Source organism: Penicillium griseofulvum (genome assembly GCF_001561935.1).
Source record: "Penicillium griseofulvum strain PG3 chromosome Unknown contig_78, whole genome shotgun sequence".
NCBI lineage: Eukaryota > Fungi > Ascomycota > Eurotiomycetes > Eurotiales > Aspergillaceae > Penicillium > Penicillium griseofulvum.
The window spans coordinates 86,121-106,537 of record NW_024467421.1 but is presented as its reverse complement, the minus strand read 5'-3'; the positions used below and the strand labels follow the sequence as shown (position 1 = coordinate 106,537).

The window sequence follows — 20,417 nt, the reverse complement described above, 5'->3', positions numbered from 1 at the left end:
GAAATTGTGATTCCTCCGTTCGTTGGTGTATGGAGACCAAGGGCAAGCTGAAATTCCACCTGCAGAAGCCATAGGTACCAACTCTCGTATCCAGCAGCTTGCCTGATACAGTGGCTGGCGTAGCATCACGAGGTATACTTCACATAGCATGCTCGACAGGCTCTCTTTCTTTCCTTTGCACCAGACATTGGCTCCACCACTGACCCTTCTGTGGGGCAGGTCTGAGATAGACTCATTCATCGCGTACGTACCGCTGCAACCTGCTCCCGCGCCGATCACCCGACTGACATCCGTGCTTGTGATTGCAAGTTGACGTTAGGGATCGACGCAGCTAGACCTGGCTGTGACCATAGACAATCCGCGCCCTAGACCCTTAACCCGCCAAGGCAGCCCCCAAGGCAACCGCCAAGGCCCCTTGATTTTTCACAAAGGTATATAAAGCACGATTTATAAGCATGTTATTTCCTAATTAGGATGGTTCGTACATACCAAGATACATACTTCTAGTGGAGTCTACGGCCCGGAATTTGGACCGTCCTTGGCGCTAAGGAGGGACCAAATAGAGGGTCGCAGCCAGGTCTAGACGCAGCAAAGGGCCACGTGGACCCACATACCTATCACATTATGTAGGATGTCAAGCTGAAAATTGCGGGGCGAGAGGGATGGTGTGAAGCTGAAGCTAGATCCCTCTAACTGCGTCCTAGAGCCATTTCTAAATCGGCTTCTATGCAATCTGCCTATCGCTAAGTACTGCCCCAGGTAGGCTCTCAATTTCGGGTGGAATAGTAGATCGCCGAGTGGCGTATGGCGGCGTTGAGTCGTCATGTGGTGAATCCTGGGGGCACCTTTTCCTATTGATTCAAATTGCAACTCGGATGGAGGAGATAGTCACTAGACAACATGTAGAGATACAGCGTAGATGTAGTAAAGTTAGATAGAAAAATAGTGCGGAGGAAGTTAGTTACTTTGGCCTGTTGTTTGTTGTACCTACTTTTGTCCCCATTACTAATATGCGCCATCCATCCATAGATGGATGCAACATCCAAAAACCCGTCACAGGAATCAGCACTTGGCCACTTCAACCACCCACTATGCTACTAATTGCCCTAATCCTCTAGAAATTCAATAAATCCAGAGACTAGGGTATTGTTACCTATTTCGACTTTAAGAATCAAGAGATCTCTTCAATTCATGAAATGGCGCGCCGTTTCCATATGCCCGAAATCACCCTCCGCTGCCGTCTTAGAAGTGTATAAGACCGCGCGATTTCTCGCTCTAATTGCTCTAAACGGCGAGTATAGGGAAGGTAGCCACGCGTACTCGCATTTTTCTCGGCTCACCCGCGGCTCGCCCCCTCTGATCGTGGGATTCATTATATTCATAAAGTCGAAACGCCTAGGTATAAGAATTTGGACAACATCCTGCAAGTGGCTGAGGGCATGAAAGGAATTCCCAAATTTAACCTCTATGGTTAAAGTGAATAACCCGATTCTTTGGTCAAATAAATAGGGCATACCCAATGAACGAATGCATAGGAGAATTCGATTAAAATAGTTGAACCAACTGAAAAGAAACTTGACCTAAAAGGGGTTATACCAGCTAGATAACCCGCAAGTAAAAGAGGGACAATGTTTATAAAAGGTATGAAAGAGAGACCTGTGGTAGGGAAGAGGCCTACGCATTAGTCTAGAGCTTTTCTAAGGTAGGTCACGAAGTAGTCGGGAGCAAATCACACATTGGCTCCCCTGATCCATTGTTACTCCCCCATTTTTGTTTTGAAGCGGTACTTCGTGCGTGATCTCCCTAGCTCACTGTTAATCGCCCCTTGAACTAATTATATTAATTTGATGATGACCCTCTCCTACTCTATTTATCATCATAGTACGGCTACCTATAAAATTACTGTGGTGATCTAAGGCTAGTACAGATCAGGAACCAAGCCGAACCATCGAAATTAATCCCGAGGTGTCTATACGAAGAATCAAGTTGAGTGGAAATTAACTTAATCTTCTCGTTGTATATATAGCCTCATGTTTCACTTTGATTAAATAACAATTCATTCCTCTGAACTACAACAATTACCAGTTACAGTAACCATAGTTATAATACGGCTTTATTGATCTCCCTTGGTCAGAGTGTAGTTCGTCACTCTGCTGAAAGGCGCATTGCAATCACACGGCAGCATCAAAGCCTCGACAACAGTCAAGTCATCTTCAGTATTCCTCGTTCAACATTAAATAATAGCATAGTGTGTATAAGATTACCCTTGGACGCTATAAAATTGATTGGTTGATTGATACAAGGCTTCGGGCAATCTTCTACAATTTTCAATCAGGGGTCTACCAATGCGCTGCTAAAGCTTTACAAACCCCTCGGGGAGCTCCTTGTGCTCAAACCACGCCTCAGCAGTCTTTGCAAACAGCCGCGGAGCCTGACGGTTCCACGGATGTCGCATGCCCAAGTGCGTATATGCGACTGTGTCTTCATTCAACTCTCTCCCGATCTTCATCAACGTCACAGCGTTATGCGGGCTATCCTTGGTAGGGACTAGTCCGCCTTTGCCTGCTACAACAATGAGGGTGCGCGCAGGCCATGGCGACGGCCATTCAGTGGGGGTCTCAGGTGATACAATCTGCCGACACAAGTCGAGTGTGCAAACATTGGTATCGATGCGTGGGATATCGGCACCATCCATGGCCCAGCTAACCAGCGGGCGGGCAAGGCAATTCTCCACACGCGACATCGCCCATGCTGCGTATGGAATACAGGGTGTGATTGATGTTCGAGGAAACATTCCAAATCCCGAGATAAAAATGGAGTTGACGACATCGGGGTCTGTGGAGGCCAGACGGATAGCGACCTGCGCACCTAAACTGTGGCCGACAATGTGTGCTGAACCATTGATGGTGCGTGTGCGGATTAGCTGGGCTATCATGCGGGAAGCGAGATCCACTGAAAACGGTCCAATCGATTGCGACTTCCCATGACCGGGAAGATCTGGGACCAGGAGATGGTAAGACGTAGGGAGGTGGGGGATCACTAGATCCCAGTAGAGACCGGACACTAAGGCACCATGAATCAGTACGACTGTGGTTTGACCAGTGTTGTACGCAGTATGGTGTAGCTCGTCAAGAGACATGCTGATGTGATCGGGTTTCAGGAGTGTTAAAGGGGCTTTGAGTTGGGACGATGTGTCCACCCGAGGTAGTACCACCTGGTGGAACTCCAGTAGATCCCCTTGATTGGGTTCTTCGGCCCGAACCGGTCTGTCGGGGATACTAAAAGAAACTCCGATGTATCCCCGTGCTTATATGATTTTTGGGTATCTTATGTCCTGATTCAAAATATATCAGAAATCACTACAATTATATACAGTGGCATTTCACGAGTATTTGCACCCCAATGCTTCCATTGTTGACCACCCTGGCTATACCGCCTTTCAATTACTACTGGTATAGACCCACTCGCATAGCAAGATGTAGGTGGGTGTAAAATCCTTCCGGCAGAAAATACAAGTACGCAGGTGCAGCTACTCATGAAGTGCTACGAGCAGCTGCAGCAGCAGCTCGAAGAGGTACCTGACAGTCTAGGTCCGTCCGAGGCTGAGGCCCATATTCTACGCGTTGCCTACGCCAAACGCACGCACCTCAACTGGGTTGTGTTTAGGAACCTAGCGCCCGGAATGGTCGGTAAGGCCGCTGTATCCAACGAGCTTTGGGGAGCATCTGCGCTTAGTATGCGTGTCGATAAGTTCAAGCTGGAGGGAGACTAGAATGACGTTTCAATAAAGATTCCAAAATTATTCTCGCCTGAAACCACTTCCAACGGACCTATGTCGAGTCTGTGCTTGAATCGTTACGTCGTTAGACGTGAGGCCTCCTTTTGGCGAGAGCTGTTTTCCTAATATAACCTGCAATCTCTCAGTTTAGGTCCAGATGACAACCCAGGTTTCCTTGAGAATGCCGCCGTATATTTACACAATCTAACTGGTTTCACCATCACGGTTTGGCAAATCAACCCCCATGACCCATACAGGGCTTGACAAATTCTTGTCTTCCTTCCATATATCGGAAAGTCTGGTTATCAAGGGATATGTCCCTTCAGTGTACAGGCCATGGCCCACCATCCTCTTGGACCAGTTTTGTCCTAATCCAACTACACGGGATATTGACATGAATTTGGATGCCATATGGGTGGGTTTTGTGAGATATTAAATTCGACACAGTCTAATTGAAAGTCCATTTAGCCTAGCGCAAGCATTGATTGTTTCAAAGCGGGATTCCGTAGTTTTCGTTGGCTGTCTATTCATGCTCAGTGCGGACTGCACCGAATGGAACTGGAGTTTCAATTGAAAGTTCAGTTGGGACAGCAGTTAAAGCGGGAAATAATGGAGAATTTGTTGGCGACTCCGACGAGGAATTGGATGGAGTGAACATGACAGATTACCAGGATTACAAAGAAGAATGGACGGCGTCGATATTGATTGAAGCTAAAGTGCCTGATTTTGGAAAACGCTTCTTTGGTTAGAGACATGAACCTTTGAGCCTTGAGAAGATTACTTTGAGGGCAGGCGGGAACCTGCGTTATTTTGCGCAATGGTCAGTGCCCTATGTAACGGAGGAATCTCAGCAGAGAAGATTTTCTAAATCTATTGTCCGAGGAAGGGAGATGGACCCTTTTGCAAAGCATTGGAAACGGACAGACAGCGGATGTATAGAGAAATAGGTGGTTGACATGTAACTCTCCAAGGCAGAAATAGAGATTATAAGCCATATATTCAATGATATTCAACACTTTCTGTCACGACCCACTCCTGAATGAGGGTCGCAGCGGACCTATGAGAGTCTCGAGGATTCGAGGACTCGGAATGGATCATGTGACTTCGCTTAGTCCGCACCGCGCACTACTATGATACCGGAACTCGGAGCAATGGAGAGGCTCAGAGTTCAGTTTGAATACACGCAATACTAGTGCCAATAGCCTTCGCAGTAGTATTGTAATACCCCTGTCACTCTGATCATCTAAACCGAAGCCCTGCGCAGTGGGGCTTCACACTTTCATTATTTTCCTGTTCTGCTCTGGATATAGTATGAATTCGCATTGCACGAAGTATCCAATTATACTAAATTTATAGTTATATCACAAAGGTATACTATTATAAGTTACATTATGTATGCACTTACAAGGAAAAGTGAGTATATTACCCGAAAAGACCTAGCAATATGATCCCCTAGTTCGACATCTCCACAATAGCATCTACCTCAATCTCAACAAGCATATCCTTATTGATAAAACCGCCATTAACAACAATCATTGTTGCAGCAGCTCCTATCATACCCCCCACACCTCGATTATGTTTGCCCAATATCTCACGAAACCCTTGTCCCACGGCTGTACAGTCCTCGTGTCGACTGACAAACATCTTAACACGAACTATATCCTCCAGGCCCTTACCACCAAGGCCTTGGATAGCTCGAACGCACTCCTCCAGAGCAATACATGTCTGTTGTTTGGCATCTTCTGGGTGGAGAATTCGTGGTGCATTAGCGGGAGAATGGGGGTCAACTGCTGTAGTTCCGGAAACGAAGATATGATTGCCATATCGAATGGCCCGGTAGTAACCGATCTGTTCTTCGTATGGAGATGAGGTGGCAAAGCCAGTTTTCGCGGGCCCGGAAGCCATAGTAAGCTAGAAACGAGTTTTCAACTATTATATCAGTAAAGCAAACAAAACCGACAAACCAGACAACATTACTAGCAAAGTCCAGATTCTGGAGGATGAAAAGTAGATAGTTTTCTTTGTAGATCGTGAGAATTTCTTTGCGTGGTTAAATAATACGAATATGAAGTCGAACCTGAATGAGTCACAATTATATGGTGTCCACTTTGGAATTATTTCCACGTACTCCACATGAAATGAGCTCTAATGGGTACCGCGACTAAGCGCATTATACTAACAACTTAGTAGTGTCAAGAGTGAAGGAACCACAAGAATACAAAAATATATACTAAGAAATGATTTTGTAGATCTGGCAATCTAAGGCATTGGGCGAGGAATTGGACTAGGTATTATAATGGCCAATGCATTTCTAACACATTTCCAAATCATCGTTCGAGAACGGAATTAGCTGTGGGGTGAGATCTGGGGCCGTATGGAACGTTTTATCAAAGGGCCATAGTGGACGGCAGATATGATGATGCCCAAGACGTTGCAGATCCTGATCAACACCGCCAGGTGTCAAAGCAAGCATCCAGTCTGCCGCCATGTCAAACAGCTCTGGTTCAAGATAACCAATCTTGACTATGACGATGTCTGTCGCTCGGGGACTAAGATCAAGACCGATAAAATCACTCTCATGGTGATATGGCTTTCGGGATTTGGTTAGGATGGCAAACACGCTGCCAACCTGCAGAACTGCCTCAACTTCGGCATCGCGATCTCCATACTTGATTGAATGAACGCGTCCAGTCATAGTGATAGGCCCAGCATGCAGACTGTCCACTTCTGCTCCGGCGGTGACCGTCACCGTGGTACCCACACCAGCCTTAACTATAACGTCAATTGCCTGGGGTCCTGGAATGCTGGCATAAATCACAGTTGTACCGTTATCTTGCCAAAACTCCGGTCGTTTTAACAACTGGCTTAAACCGAAGGTCACGTCGCCCGATCCGCCAGCCGTAGGATTATCCCCTGAATCAGATATGAAGAAAGGCTTATTTGACGATGCGAGCGCGTTGTCAATGCATTCCGCAAAAGACCCGGTCGGGGCAACAAAATGGAACTCCTTATGAACACGCCAGAACGAAGTTGCAAGTCTGTTCGCTCCTCTAACGACAGCGGCCTTATTCCATCCGGAGACCATTACCACAGCATGGTTTCGGGGCTCATCTGCCCACGCATACCCAACCCAGATCGCTGCATCTAGGACATTTTCCATGGCTTCGACCTCGGGTACGAGGGAATACAGAGTTTTGGCTGGTTCGTTGCGGGTTGAAGTCTGCTCTCCTGGCAACAAGATAGGAACTGGAACCCAAGCTTTCAGGGGCCTGTTCACCCTTCCAGAGTCGGTTCGCGAAGTCAAAACATGGACAAGATTTTGACACGCCCGTTCCTTTGTTTCCAGGGCATCCTCATGGGGCGCCATACGATAACAAGTGATCAGATCAGTCTGGTGGGCTAGCTCTCTGGACACATTTCCATGCAAATCCATGGATGACGAGACCAGAACATCTGGGCCAATAACAGTTCGAATCCGCCGGAGAAGCTCCGCTTCGACATCCTCCATACCCTCAACACACATTGCGCCGTGGATATCGTACCATAATCCATCGATAGGGGCCGAAGCGATGATTGCAGCCAGCCGATCCAAGATTTCCCTAGAGAGTTGTTCAAAATCAGCTCGTACCACAACTCCACCTGGAAGGGCATGGCCTATAAGTGCGCCTTTCCAGTCTGCAGCATCAGCTAGATGAGTGCCATGATGCAGAAAAGCGTATTTCTCGACCACCTCAGGACCTCGTCGCGGGTGAAACGCCCCACTAAGTGTCCGAGCGGGGGAAAAGGTGGAGGTCTCACAAGCAAGTCCTGCGATGGCGATAATTGGTCGAGACATTGTAACAGGGAAGATTTGTTAAAAGAAAGAAATGCAAGAAAGATGAGGTACATTGCTCAAGTGTTGAAAACTGCGTTTTCCCCGCTCTGAGAACAAGTTAGGAGAGGGTTACATTTCGTTTATGCTATAAGCAACTCCTCAGGTTGTCAACTATACTTAGCAGAAACGAAAATAATAAAATAAGTATCCTCCTGAAATACTAACCTGATCACATACAAAAAAAAAAAAAAAAAGTATTGGGGCTAAGATCAGCTGACCTGCGAGTCAGACTTATCCCACGCGTATCCCCTTTATTCCACACAAACTACTCACACACAGCCAATACAAGCCATGAGTCAAAGCACACAATGCCCAATACTAGAGATTGCATGTTTCAATCAAGAATCGGCTGTGGTTGCTGCGAGAGCAGGAGCCGACCGTATTGAGTGAGTATTATATCAAGTCGGGGTGCCAATTAATCTACGAATTCTTGTTTAATTTTTATTTTCGTGAAAGAATATTCCGTATCACTAATCCTACTCCAGATTATGCAAGGACTACCATCTCAGTGGCCTATCGCCTGACCCCGAGGTTCTCCAAAAATTGAAATTACAGCTCACAATACCGATCTATACGATGATTCGACCACATACGGAAGGCTTTTGTTACGAAGAAATTGACTTCGAGACGATGAAACAAACTGTCAAGTCTCTCAAATCCTACGGGGCGGACGGTTTCGTCTTCGGGATTTTGACTGGATCCCAACAAACGGGTCGTGATCCGAATGCCTCCTGGGTCGATATATCTCGTAATAAGCAGCTTATACAACTAGCTGAGGGGCTCCCCTGCACATTTCATCGTGCCTTTGATCTCATTCCTGAATCCCATTGGGAGAGAGCATTGGCCGACATCATGGAGTGCGGCTTTGCATCGATCTTGACCAATGGTGGTCCTTCGGGGACGAAAGCAACGGAATGTGTAGACAAGTTGCAAACTCTAGTACGCCTTCAAACGCAACTACAAGGACACGGAAAGCTACAGAGACACAGAGTTACAGAAATTATTGTTGGAGGTGGTGTGAGGGCATCGAATATAGGCATGCTCCATACGATTACCGGAGCCAAGACATTCCATTCCGCTGGTCTCTTTGCCTCGGAAGAGGTGACCTGCGCAGTTGAGGTGTCTAAGATGAAAGATGAGATATTGCGGGCACGGGAGGGGGAGGGGGATGAACAGGCGAGATAATTGCTACGACGTCCTATCCCTACTGTTTGTTATGCTGTCTGCTCGCCTACCAGGACACTTGTTATAACTAGTTAACAGCCCTCCTTCTTTCTCCGTTTTTCCCATGATCGTTTCCTCCAATGACCAGGATTGCCCGGAACATATACAAACTTCCCGCAATGACCTCCCATCTTCCGTCCGTTCGAGCGTTATCCGCACTGAGACACAATGGAACAACAAAAATGAAAATAGCCTATATGGTACTTACCATTCCAATCGTTTATCCGGCTGACCTACTTGCTCCTTTTCAGCCCCAAGAGAATATTTGGCTGGGATCATTGCCTCTAGTAGGCTTTTTCCGAAGAGTCCAAAAGCCGAAGCAATCCCACCAAATTGATAGATCTCGCTTTCCATTTGACTGAGTTTGAATCCGAATGTCTTACCACCGACTTCGATAATCCTTGAATCTAAATTGATGCAGGTTGACATTCCATCATTCGCAATTTGAAAGAAGGATTCATCTTCCATTGTGATGCCTAGGCGCCCGAGGTTTGGCATATTGCGTTGGAAGATGAACGCAAACGATTTGGCTATGAGGCATTGAATACCGCATCCTAAAATAAACCTGTGGTCAAAAAGGAACTCGGATTCGTTTCAATAAGATTGTTCGGCTTGACTTGCCTAACAATGCCATCACTGCTTGTTCGCGAGATGACCCGCAACCAAAGCCCTTACCACCAACAACAATATTGAACCCCTGGTGGGCTCGATCGCGGAATTTTGGATGTGTATGCATCAAACAACACTTGCCAGCGTCCACATTATTTTTCATGCCAATCAGAAACTCGGCAGGGGCCAGCTTGAAAACTACCATTAGTTCTGACACTCCACTATTACAATGGAAGGATAGACACGCACTGCATCCGTGTCGATGAAATTTCCTAGCCTTTGCGCTTTGCCTTGAAGAATTTTTGTCTGTTTATCCCCATGTTTATCGGGTCGCCTTTGCTCTTTTGGTTGCTCTCTCTGGCTCTTGGCACTAGGATGATCACCACAACCACATGGCTCAACATATGCCAGGCCCGTCTTGAAGCTAATTGCATCCAAATTTGTTGACATCCTCAGACGGTCCCATCGGCTTAAATCGATTGCAGCAAGTAGATCACTGGGATCAACCAGCTTCATTTCAAATGACGATGCTGCAACAGTGGCTGCAGATGCGAGATGACCAACCGACCCTAAATCAGGTGGTCTCAATTAAGTACTCCAATTCATTTGAGGGCTATCGTTACCTTTTCCCATTCGGTTTTTGAAATTTCGATTTTGAGATGAAATCCAGACCTCTCCTGGGGCCGCCTGATCGGCTGACATGCCGACACAATAACTGCACCCTGGGTTGCCGATCTCAAATCCTGCGTCCGCATATATATCACATAACCCCAGTTCACGTAAGCGATGGAGTATTGGCATTGAACCGGGAACAACCTTCCTCTTCCCCTTTGCGGTAGGCCTTAGTCCTCTTTTCATTGCTTGTTCCATTACCAGAGCACCGAGGATCAGGTCTTCCTCAGTGGTAGTGCAGGCCCCGATAAAACATCCCTGCAGCTCCATTCCCTCTTCTTCTATAACTGGAACCACGTCATCTGGCATGGGATAACGTGCAATAAAAGACCCCACGTTTGAAAGGTCGATCTCATGAACTACAGCATACTTCGCATCGGTATCGGGGTTAAAGTATGTCGCCTGGCATTTGTAACGGGCGAGTTTGCGTCTATTAATAAAATTGTGGGTGATGCCATCTAGAACAAATAAGCCAGTGATGCCACCGAGTTCCTCTTAGATGTTAGTAGATTTGCCCCAACTGAATCATAGCTATGACATACCGTGATCATGTTTGAAATTGCGAAGCGAGTATCAAGAGATAAATGTCTGGCTGCTGGGCCTGTGAACTCCACGATTCTATCAGATGCTACGGTATTTCGTTTTAGTACTTGCAAGATGTATAAAATGACATCTTTACCCCCGATCCCTGGCTTCGGTGCTCCAATTAGGCGAATATTGATGGTTTCTGGGACTCCGAACCACGCTTTCCCAGTTACCAAAGGCAGAGTGACATCTACGGCACCCAGTCCAATTGCGAGACAGCCTACTGCCCCTGCTGAGCATGTGTGTGAGTCCGAACCAACGACCAGCATTCCGGGTTGCGCACGCTCTCGGAAGAATTCAGTGTGGAGAATAGTGTACTTCATAACTGTGATTCAGCCATTGTCAAAGATGCAGCAAAAAGAGAACTGACATTCTTGCCTTGGTATTCGGTCATTTTGAAGGTTTTCTTCGCTCTCTCGCTCGCACTGATTAGCGCCTGAACATGAGGTAACCCGTTAACCCTAGGATCAACGACATGGTCACCTGAAAGCCAGAAGCGATCGTTTCGAAATATTCCAGGCTTTCCTAGTATATTATAGATGCTTTCCATTCCCTTGAGACTCATAATTAGCCCGTAACTCACAGCGCCTCTGCAGGCAAACCTACTGCCCAAGACACTTCAGAGGCAAGTACCCAGTCAACACGAACACAAATTACGTCGCCTGGAGCCACAAATCCTTCGTGATCTAAATCATGCATCGCAAATATCTTTTCACCCATGGTCATTCCTCGGCGGCCTTCTGGCCTTTGTGTTAGAAGGCAAGGGATTGAGTTTTCTCGGTCGGCTGAATTGAGTGATTCCAGCCACGCCTCCGCAAGAAACAATATTTCTGATTGTTGTTTTATTGTGAGAGAATCATGTTTGTGTATTCCTAGGCCCCCTAGCATGGTTGGCTGGTAGCAAATCCGAAGGACATCAATCAAGGCATCAGCCTCCCATTGCTTCGTATGATCGGTGCGAAGAATTTTTGAGATATTCTCCATGTATTGTAGGACATTCTGTGTGGGGGAAGTGTCTGAAAGTCCAAATAGAGAAGTTACCAATCCTGCTCAGAGCAGGTGGTGCAAATAGGTTCAAGTATACTGACCATTTGGAACGTCAATATGTATTTTCCGAGTCTGTTCTAAAATTTGAACGAGTTGGTCGAGATGTGGTGATTTGTTTTCAGGTATTGTTCCAAGCCGATTTGAGGTTGTGTCTGGTAGTCTTGAAAGGGCGAAGGGGTCTGGAATATCAATTCACGGTGGTCATACATAGGTTGCACAGCTTCACTGTACAGAGTAGTGGTACGCAAAATACTCCGTACAGCGCTCGGGCCGTGATGTGCCGATGCTACGGGACTATTTCGAGGATTCGTGCAGCTCGACCGACAGTGCGCAAACTAGCAAATTGGTCATATATAATTTGGCCTCACAAATATCCCTAATACTCTCTAGTTTTGTACCCAGTATACTGCGTACTGCATACGGAGGATATACGGAGTATATACAATATACACTACCTACTCCGTACATCAAATGTACTCTGAACCTTTACGTTGTATTCCCCGCCCTTTATGTTCGAAATAAAGTACGTGAATACTAATAAGCCAATAACAGGTCCAGGGGAAAGCTGGGTATTGTTCCGTGTGGGGCACGGGAGTAGTTTCCATGGTTCCAAGGTTTGATGAAGTGACCCAGTTAGGGAAAGCGTCAAGAGTTGTGGCTTCCCCAGCCAATCAAAACTTTCTTTTTTGGAAATGTCAAAAGAGATCCATGGATAACCCGGATGGGTTGTGGATTATGTAATATGAACATTCCCCCGGGGCCCGGGGCTATGGTTAATCTCTCTAGTCTCTTTTTCTTTGTTCCTTATACTCCCATATACTGCTTATTACTTTTCTTTAACGGCTTTCTGATATACATTATATATTTGTATACAAAATAAGGGAAAATATGGAGGCTATCGCTGTGGATCAAGACTTGTACCCCCCTGAGAGTGCGCATAGCCCCGATGACTGGCTCTCGTGAGTTTGCATGTGACTGTTGGATATCTTCAATGTTGTACTTCATTACTTACGCCGCATCAGGGAGACTACCTCGATTAAATCATCAATCTATCGTGGCTTGATGGAAAACGGGAGGCGGTAAGAGCTTCACAGATTAGACCACTGAATCTAACTTGACATCACGTTGCTATAGATATCAAGCGCTTTCAAACAAGGAATATTGGTATGTGGTTGAAGTTTCATACAACAAGACAAAATACCCATTCATCTATAGCATCCCATCCGATGAGCAACAATTTGAGACCTATGAGGCAGGGTACATATTCCAATCCCAGGCCAGAGCACGCCCCTGACCATCGCGCAGCCATCTCGTGGATCTCATCATGGATTCGGACCAGCCCAATCCACTGTTTCGGTCACCCATCGGGAGCGACCGAGAACGCCCGCTACAAGTTCTCGATATTGGAACTGGAAAGGGCACTTGGGCCATGTACGTCTGACCGTTCCGAACCTAGTGGAGATGCTAAATATTGACCATTTCTAGTGATGTCGCTGATATGTTCCCAAATGCCACTGTGCGAGGAGTTGACCTTTTCCCCCCCCCGGTCACCTGGATGCCACCCAATTGTGTCATTGAGGTCGATGATGTGCTCCAAGAATGGACATGGCGCGCACAATTTGACTTGATTCATATGCGCAATATGATCGGATCATTTGACTCTTTCGAGTGGGATCGTATCTACCAGCACTGCTTTCAGTAGGTTATCAATGCAGCCAAGTGCATTTGGACTAATCTGACTGTGCAATAGGAAAATGGCCCCTGGTGGGTGGATCGAGCAGATCGAGGTTGGCCCTTTTATCACAAGCGACGATGGAAGTCTCCCACCCGATAGTGCCTTGTCCTCATGGGGTCCACTTATGCAAACGTGTGGTGATCGTGCCGGTCGCTCTTGCGATATCGTCCTCACCATGTCGGAGAGCATCAAGAACGCAGGATTTGTAGACGTGCACGAAAAGGTCTACAAATGGCCAATTGGGCCATGGCCTAGAGACCAAAAGTTCAAGGAGGCAGGCATGGTCAATTGCCAACACTGGATGTCTGGTATGGAGGGATGGTGCATGTGGCTATTAACAAAATTTGGAGACCCCCAGCCGTGGACCAAGGAAGAAGTTCATGTATACTGTGCCAAGCTACGCAGTGAACTCAAGAACCCCTATATTCATGCGTATCACAAAGCGTAAGTTCTCATTCTTGTCTAAGTTTCCCATCGACTGACCAGTACAGGAGAAGGGTGTGGGCTCGCAAACCGATGCCTGGTGAACTCCCACCTAGGTCATCAACCTCTAGCTCCAGCACTCCTAAGGCAAACCCATGAATCCAGCTAAGGGTTCAACCGCCACAGGATTTATTGGGCAGCGGCAACCCCAGCTCTCCACTGATCCTCTCGAGGGATCGGTTTATTTCTTTATTTGTGTATATATTATGTCCGCCACGAATTATCTATTGTCTCTTGATAATGATACTCGTCCATTTCACCATTTGGTACGTAACAATCTCTACCTATGCAAGTAGTGGTTGTGCGCGTATTGTACTTGATGATCTCCAGCAAGACATGAGACACAAGACCGAAACAACTACGACAGAAAGGGTAAAAGTTGGATTACAAGATATGTCTAGAGTACGGGAAAAAAGAACAATGCTGAGGTTCATATTGTGTTATGAATACGATTTTGAGGCTTTACTGCGCGATATCGCCGGACCGTAACTTGCTCTGCCGTTGTTCAACGAATTCAAAAGCCCGGAGGATATTAGGAGCTTGATGGCCACCTAAGGGAAATTGGAATCGACCGTTGGGGGATCGGATAGAAAGCAGAATATCCTCTTTTATCGCCCATTCGAATTGCTCGTGCTCCAGTTTTTCCAGTTGAACAGGTATTTGAAGGGCTGGCACCTGTTGCTGCTTTCCTGCTGCCCATAGCAAGGCCTCTTGAACCTCGACAATGAATGAATACTTGGCCACACGGATTTTATCCCCACTACGGCGATGATGTTCCCAACAATCCACCGCGACGAGGTCAATAATGTGCGATACATGTAATCCACTTTCTTCTAGAGTTTCGCGTACAAGAGAATCGAGTAATGTTTTGTCGGTTTCCAGTTCGCAAGCACCTCCAGGGCCCTCCCAACAGCCAGGCATTGAGTCTGTCAGTGCACGCTGGAGAAGAAGGATGCGTGGGGTGGGGTCGGCATGAGAGAAGATATAAGCGCCAACACCGAACCCATTAAATTCAGGTCGAGCGGCGACAAAGTCGGTCAGAGGAATATTAAAATATTCGAGGTGAGGGGCAACGGTATAAGTCATTTTGGAGATAGGAAATGGGCTGAGTAGGTGTAGATGTTGAGTTTTATCTTCCCCGCCAAATAGCTGAGGGCTTGTTTTCGGGAAATGGGGAACAAAGCAAATATGATTAACGATGAGCGATCAACGATAAACATAGAAATTTAAAGAATAGGATGCACGAATATAAGTTATTAGAGGACTACAGTTTAAGGAAGTCCACTGAGTCATTGTATTTTCAAATTATGTATACACATTCGAGCTCTAAATCTATCTTTTTGATTTTCTTTATCGTACCCCCATGGTCTATACTATTGATCATAGACTTATCACAAAAGGGGTCGAACCGGACGATTTAATGATGGCCAAATGTACGTTATGGCGATATAAACCACAGAGTTGGTAGAGACCCAAGGTCTTAGTTGAAGACAACAGTCTTGTGCCCGTTTAAGATCACACGGCGTTCCGTGACGTACTTGACAGCAGTGGCGAGCACATTGCTCTCCACGTTGCTACCGGCATGGGTCAGCTCCTTGGGGCTCATACCATGGTTGACCCGAACGACGTTCTGTTCGATAATGGGGCCTTCATCCAAGTCACTGGTGACAAAGTGGGCAGTGGCCCCAATGATCTTCACACCACGGTCATAGGCCTGATGGTAGGGCTTGGCACCCTTGAAAGAAGGCAGGAAGCTGTGGTGGATGTTGATAATGCGACCAGACATGGCGGAACACAGGGTTGGGGACAACACCTGCATATACCGAGCCAACACAATTAAATCAATGTTGTGCTGGGTCACCAATTCCAAGATCTGGGCCTCCTGTTGCGCCTTGGTATCCGCGGTGACGGGGAGGTGGTGGAATGGGATACTATAGGTGGCCGCGAGAGTAGCGAAATCCGGGTGGTTGGAAACGATTAAAGGCACCTCAATGCTCAGCTGGCCAGTGGATTGGCGGAATAGCAGGTCGTTGAGACAGTGGCCAATCTTGGAGACCATGATCAGCACGCGGGGCTTTTTCACGGTGGGGTTGATCTCGAAGTTGAGGGAAAAGGACTGAGCAGTGGGCTCGAATGCAGTACGCAATTTCTCAAGTTCGGGGGTTTCATCTCCTCCACTTGCAATCGCAAATTGTGTGCGCATAAAAAAGCGCTCTGAGGCAGGGTCACCGAATTGCGACGAATCGATAATGTTGAGGTTGTTCTGCACAAGGAATGCGGTGACCGCATGGACAATACCAGGACGGTCAGGTCCAGAAAGGGTTAAAATGAAGCTAGAAGCCATGGTAAAAAAAGAAAAAAAAGGGCGGTGTTGAATCCGCTAATATTCCTTCAAATGTTTTAAGATGATTATAGAGAAATTACGATTCCTTTTTTTTTTTTTTTGGTCAATTCCACTTGCCGGTTTCGGCGATGACTCATCTGCCGGCAATACTTTCCCGCCTACCCCGCTGGCCGCCTAGTGGATCGGCTTTTGTTTTGATCTTCACCTTTGATCTTCACTTTTGATCTACACTTGGATCCTCACTGGGATCTTCACTGAAATCTTCACTTGGATCTTTCAATCTCTTGATATACATTGAGAATAGAAACTTAGTTTTCAAAAAATTGTCAACTAGTCTCAATTCATAAATCGCCGGATTCTATCTTAGCCGTTTGTCTAGCGCGACCAAAAAAAGCCACTCGGCACCAAAATTATGCGTCCATCTCACACCGGTGTCATGAGACTATTGCATTAGCAACAGGCCTGTGCTCGGCATTGGGTCCTTAATGCTCGTGATTAAACTAAATTACCTTGAGTACGCTAATGCAATTCACCTCTTAAGCCGAGTCTTCGCAGTCAACACAAATTACCGAGAATTGGGGCGAAGCCTGCCCCCAAGATCTACTTCCTGCAGAATCCGGGGAGTGACTAGCTGGACACGGATCGTATTTTCCTAATCCGGCCTTGCCAACATGTTTCATTTTCTCCAAATCAAGGCGAAGACGACATGGCGTTGTCCCTGTCTCATTTGGAGGCTAGCTATTTAGCCGCCAATGGGTTTGACTTCGATCTAGTTGCATTGTCGGTGCCTAGTTTGGCCAGCAAAATACATTTTTTTCTCCTTACTAAGTGGAATCTTCACAGCCATCTCGGTGGGCCACAAGACCCCCAAGACGCCTCCTCCACAAATTCACTTCAACTACTTCTAAATCCTGTCGCGGGGTCTGGGGAACGCCCTCCGTGTCCCCGGAGTGTTTGTTGCACTTCTCCATTAGGAAACATGACATTTTATCCTCATGCGGTCATACGGACCGTAGAGCCGTGACAGGATGCTCAATATGAATGCTCTATCTCGTTAGAATATAAAAGGACTCTACATCCATGTGAATCTCGAATTCCTCATCAATTCATCAAGCCCTTAACCCAGTACACATCGACACTGGACATCATGGCCTCCGCTCTCTCCTTCAAGATCTACAAAAATGCCTTGCTTTTGGCCGCCTTCCTCGGTGCCGCACACGCACAGCAGGTGGGCACAAGCAAACCTGAAGTTCATCCGTCCTTGAATTGGCAAAAGTGCACTGCTGGAGGAAGCTGCACAAACCAAAACGGCAAGGTTGTCGTCGATGCCAACTGGCGCTGGGTTCACAACACTTCGGGCTACACCAACTGCTACACTGGCAATGAATGGGATACATCTATCTGCCCAGATGATGTTACTTGTGCCAAGAACTGTGCCCTAGAAGGTGCCGACTATCCAGGCACTTATGGTGTTACCGCCAGCGGCAGCTCTTTGCGTCTGAACTTCGTCACCCAGGCTTCTCAGAAGAACATTGGCTCGCGTCTCTACCTGATGGCGGATGATAACAAGTACGAAATGTTCCAACTGCTCAATCAGGAGTTCACCTTCGATGTCGATGTCTCGAATCTCCCCTGTGGCCTGAATGGCGCACTCTACTTTGTGTCTATGGACGAAGATGGTGGCATGGCACGGTACCCTGCCAACAAAGCCGGTGCTAAGTACGGTACCGGTTACTGTGATGCGCAATGCCCGCGTGACCTCAAGTTCATCAACGGTGAGGCCAACGTTGAGGGGTGGGAGCCGTCTGCCAACGATGCCAACGCTGGTACTGGTAATTACGGCTCTTGCTGTGCTGAGATGGATATTTGGGAGGCCAACTCAATTTCCACTGCGTTCACACCCCACCCCTGCGATGACCCAGCTCAGACTAGGTGCACTGGAGACTCCTGTGGCGGCACATACAGTAGTGACCGCTATGGTGGTACTTGTGACCCTGATGGATGTGATTTCAACGCTTATCGCATGGGTGATCAGTCTTTCTACGGCCCGGACAAGACCGTTGATACCACCTCCCCCTTCACTGTGGTCACTCAGTTTATCACCGATGACGGTACCTCCTCCGGCACTCTCTCGGAGATCAAGCGCTTCTACGTGCAGAATGGCAAGGTTATCGCCAACTCTATGTCGACCATCAGCGCTGCCACTGGCAACTCTATCACCGAGTCCTTCTGCTCTGCCCAGAAGACCGCATTCAAGGACACTGACGTATTCGCTAAACATGGCGGCATGGCCGGCATGGGGGCCGGTCTTGCAGATGGTATGGTTCTGGTAATGAGTCTCTGGGACGATCACCACTCCAACATGCTGTGGCTCGACAGCACCTTCCCGGTCGACGCCTCTTCGACTACTCCAGGTGCTGCTCGTGGCAGTTGCGACATTTCCTCTGGCAGCCCTGAAGATGTTGAAGCCAACCACCCGAACGCCTACGTTGTCTACTCCAACATCAAGGTCGGTCCCCTCGGTTCGACTTTCGACTCGAAAGACCCAGGCTCCAGCACTACCAGCAAGGCTACAAGCATAACCTCCACTGCCACTACCAAGACAACTAGCAAAACTACCACCACGACTGGAGCAAGCACCACCGGCGCTCCTCACTATGGCCAATGTGGTGGAGTTAACTGGAGCGGTCCAACCACCTGTGCCAGCCCATACACCTGCCAGAAGCAGAGTGAATACTACTCACAGTGTCTGTAGGCAATAGACAGCTTTGAGTGTTGGGTGGAAAGTGGGAGAATAGGGGCCGCTCAAGATGAGAAGCTTGGAAGGATTGGATCAATTTGTCTTGCCTGTTAGCTTCACTGTTTCTGACCTTTGTGAATTTAAGAGTTTTATTTCGCTTTTGAATTGAGACTCCGTACTAGTTCCAACGTCTTCTCTCTCTCTGTGTGTCTCCTCTTATGCATGGTCAGTTCATAGTAGTAGACTTCTACGGTCTTCGTTTCCCTTAACCCAGTTCAAAACAGTATACACTGTGCGCAATATCATATCTTCACTTCATATGTATGAACTGACATATTACAGTCTCTTTTGTCCTTACCAGATGAACATAGGCTCATAGCCATATCCTCTACTATTCCTCTACTCCGATCAGTGTCGCTGCAAAGTAAATTCCGTCAAATTGAAGAGATTAGGAAAGATCATTTATCTAGCTCCCGTGATCAGCCGATTCCCGTCTAGAGGAAGAATTATAGAGGTCATTTAAGCCGATAGATAGATACTGCATGGCATACTCCATATTCCCAGGTGCATGTGGCGCTAGCTTGTTCAACTTGAAGAAGCCAGAAACCGGAGGATGCTCCGACTAGTCAAGCCACGTTGATTTCATCACCTCGGGCGCTTCCTCCCAAATACAGGCTAAAATTATATGCGCCCATTTCATGCAGACTAGTGGACATCCGGTGATTTTGGGGAAATTACAATTTGCGGGGTTGAATATTATTTCTCTGGGGAAGAAAGATAGGTCTATATACATTGGAAACGACATAGCAATTAGCAATTAGTCAAGCCTTCCGATCATCAAGGATTTTATGCGAACTCCTCTTAATACTGTTGATCATCTCCTGTTTAGTTACAATTTTACAAGTTCTTGTCGGACGAGCGGCCGAGTATTAATCTATTAAGGTCTACTCCGGATATCCCTTGAATCATATCCTAATCTCGGATGTATCACCTGAAACGAGCTAGGGCTGACAAGTGTCAAGACCTTGGCAATTCTTTAATAAATATATCAATTCACATACTTGAGCGCATTTACTATCCGGAGTACTCCGCACTCTCATTCTTCAGGTCTTTACACTTTTAGTGGCGCCTTCATAGCCTCAAATCTCCGGCATTCTAGCCACCTTAGATTGTATGCCGTGCCGAATTCGGATATACATTTTTCTCATTCCTCAAACTTATTGTAGATCGGGTGGCGGTCCGCAAAAAGAAAATCCGAATGGAGAACTTGCAGATTCCTGTCCAGGCTATACTCCGTAGTATTTGCAAGCTTCACGGTTTTAATCC

At 47.1% G+C, this 20,417-nt stretch overlaps 10 protein-coding genes across 10 annotated transcripts; 4 read left to right on the top strand and 6 right to left on the bottom strand.

Annotated features, from left to right (window-relative positions):
• Positions 1–2,353: 2,353 nt before the first annotated feature.
• On the bottom strand, positions 2,354–3,139 carry PGRI_081990 (alpha/beta fold hydrolase; the record flags this gene model as incomplete). The annotated part of the gene is made up of 1 exon (XM_040795913.1): positions 2,354–3,139. The coding sequence occupies one exon, from the start codon at positions 3,137–3,139 to the stop codon at positions 2,354–2,356; it is 786 nt and encodes a 261-aa protein (XP_040651479.1).
• A 396-nt stretch (positions 3,140–3,535) lies between these two features.
• PGRI_081980 (uncharacterized protein) lies at positions 3,536–3,772 on the top strand (the record flags this gene model as incomplete). Its single annotated transcript, XM_040795912.1, has 1 exon — positions 3,536–3,772. The coding sequence occupies one exon, from the start codon at positions 3,536–3,538 to the stop codon at positions 3,770–3,772; it is 237 nt and encodes a 78-aa protein (XP_040651478.1).
• A 1,458-nt stretch (positions 3,773–5,230) lies between these two features.
• Positions 5,231–5,683, bottom strand: PGRI_081970 (YjgH family protein; the record flags this gene model as incomplete). The annotated part of the gene is made up of 1 exon (XM_040795911.1): positions 5,231–5,683. One exon carries the CDS (start codon positions 5,681–5,683, stop codon positions 5,231–5,233), a length of 453 nt encoding a protein of 150 aa, XP_040651477.1.
• Positions 5,684–6,089: 406 nt separating this feature from the next.
• Positions 6,090–7,613, bottom strand: PGRI_081960 (M81 family metallopeptidase; the record flags this gene model as incomplete). The annotated part of the gene is made up of 1 exon (XM_040795910.1): positions 6,090–7,613. One exon carries the CDS (start codon positions 7,611–7,613, stop codon positions 6,090–6,092), a length of 1,524 nt encoding a protein of 507 aa, XP_040651476.1.
• Positions 7,614–7,943: 330 nt separating this feature from the next.
• Positions 7,944–8,837, top strand: PGRI_081950 (copper homeostasis protein CutC; the record flags this gene model as incomplete). Its single annotated transcript, XM_040795909.1, has 2 exons — positions 7,944–8,038; positions 8,138–8,837. 2 exons carry the CDS (start codon positions 7,944–7,946, stop codon positions 8,835–8,837), a joined length of 795 nt encoding a protein of 264 aa, XP_040651475.1.
• A 67-nt stretch (positions 8,838–8,904) lies between these two features.
• On the bottom strand, positions 8,905–10,708 carry PGRI_081940 (Aconitase/3-isopropylmalate dehydratase large subunit, alpha/beta/alpha; the record flags this gene model as incomplete). The annotated part of the gene is made up of 6 exons (XM_040795908.1): positions 8,905–9,034; positions 9,085–9,406; positions 9,552–9,675; positions 9,735–10,054; positions 10,109–10,649; positions 10,700–10,708. The coding sequence occupies 6 exons, from the start codon at positions 10,706–10,708 to the stop codon at positions 8,905–8,907; spliced, it is 1,446 nt and encodes a 481-aa protein (XP_040651474.1).
• Positions 10,709–12,677: 1,969 nt separating this feature from the next.
• Positions 12,678–14,106, top strand: PGRI_081930 (class I SAM-dependent methyltransferase; the record flags this gene model as incomplete). The annotated part of the gene is made up of 7 exons (XM_040795907.1): positions 12,678–12,748; positions 12,812–12,868; positions 12,924–13,046; positions 13,095–13,220; positions 13,275–13,487; positions 13,540–13,968; positions 14,016–14,106. The coding sequence occupies 7 exons, from the start codon at positions 12,678–12,680 to the stop codon at positions 14,104–14,106; spliced, it is 1,110 nt and encodes a 369-aa protein (XP_040651473.1).
• A 363-nt stretch (positions 14,107–14,469) lies between these two features.
• On the bottom strand, positions 14,470–15,093 carry PGRI_081920 (NUDIX hydrolase; the record flags this gene model as incomplete). Its single annotated transcript, XM_040795906.1, has 1 exon — positions 14,470–15,093. The coding sequence occupies one exon, from the start codon at positions 15,091–15,093 to the stop codon at positions 14,470–14,472; it is 624 nt and encodes a 207-aa protein (XP_040651472.1).
• Positions 15,094–15,487: 394 nt separating this feature from the next.
• Positions 15,488–16,351, bottom strand: PGRI_081910 (formyltetrahydrofolate deformylase; the record flags this gene model as incomplete). The annotated part of the gene is made up of 1 exon (XM_040795905.1): positions 15,488–16,351. One exon carries the CDS (start codon positions 16,349–16,351, stop codon positions 15,488–15,490), a length of 864 nt encoding a protein of 287 aa, XP_040651471.1.
• A 1,147-nt stretch (positions 16,352–17,498) lies between these two features.
• cbhB (putative 1,4-beta-D-glucan-cellobiohydrolyase) lies at positions 17,499–19,106 on the top strand (the record flags this gene model as incomplete). The annotated part of the gene is made up of 1 exon (XM_040795904.1): positions 17,499–19,106. The coding sequence occupies one exon, from the start codon at positions 17,499–17,501 to the stop codon at positions 19,104–19,106; it is 1,608 nt and encodes a 535-aa protein (XP_040651470.1).
• Between the last annotated feature and the right edge of the window lie 1,311 nt (positions 19,107–20,417).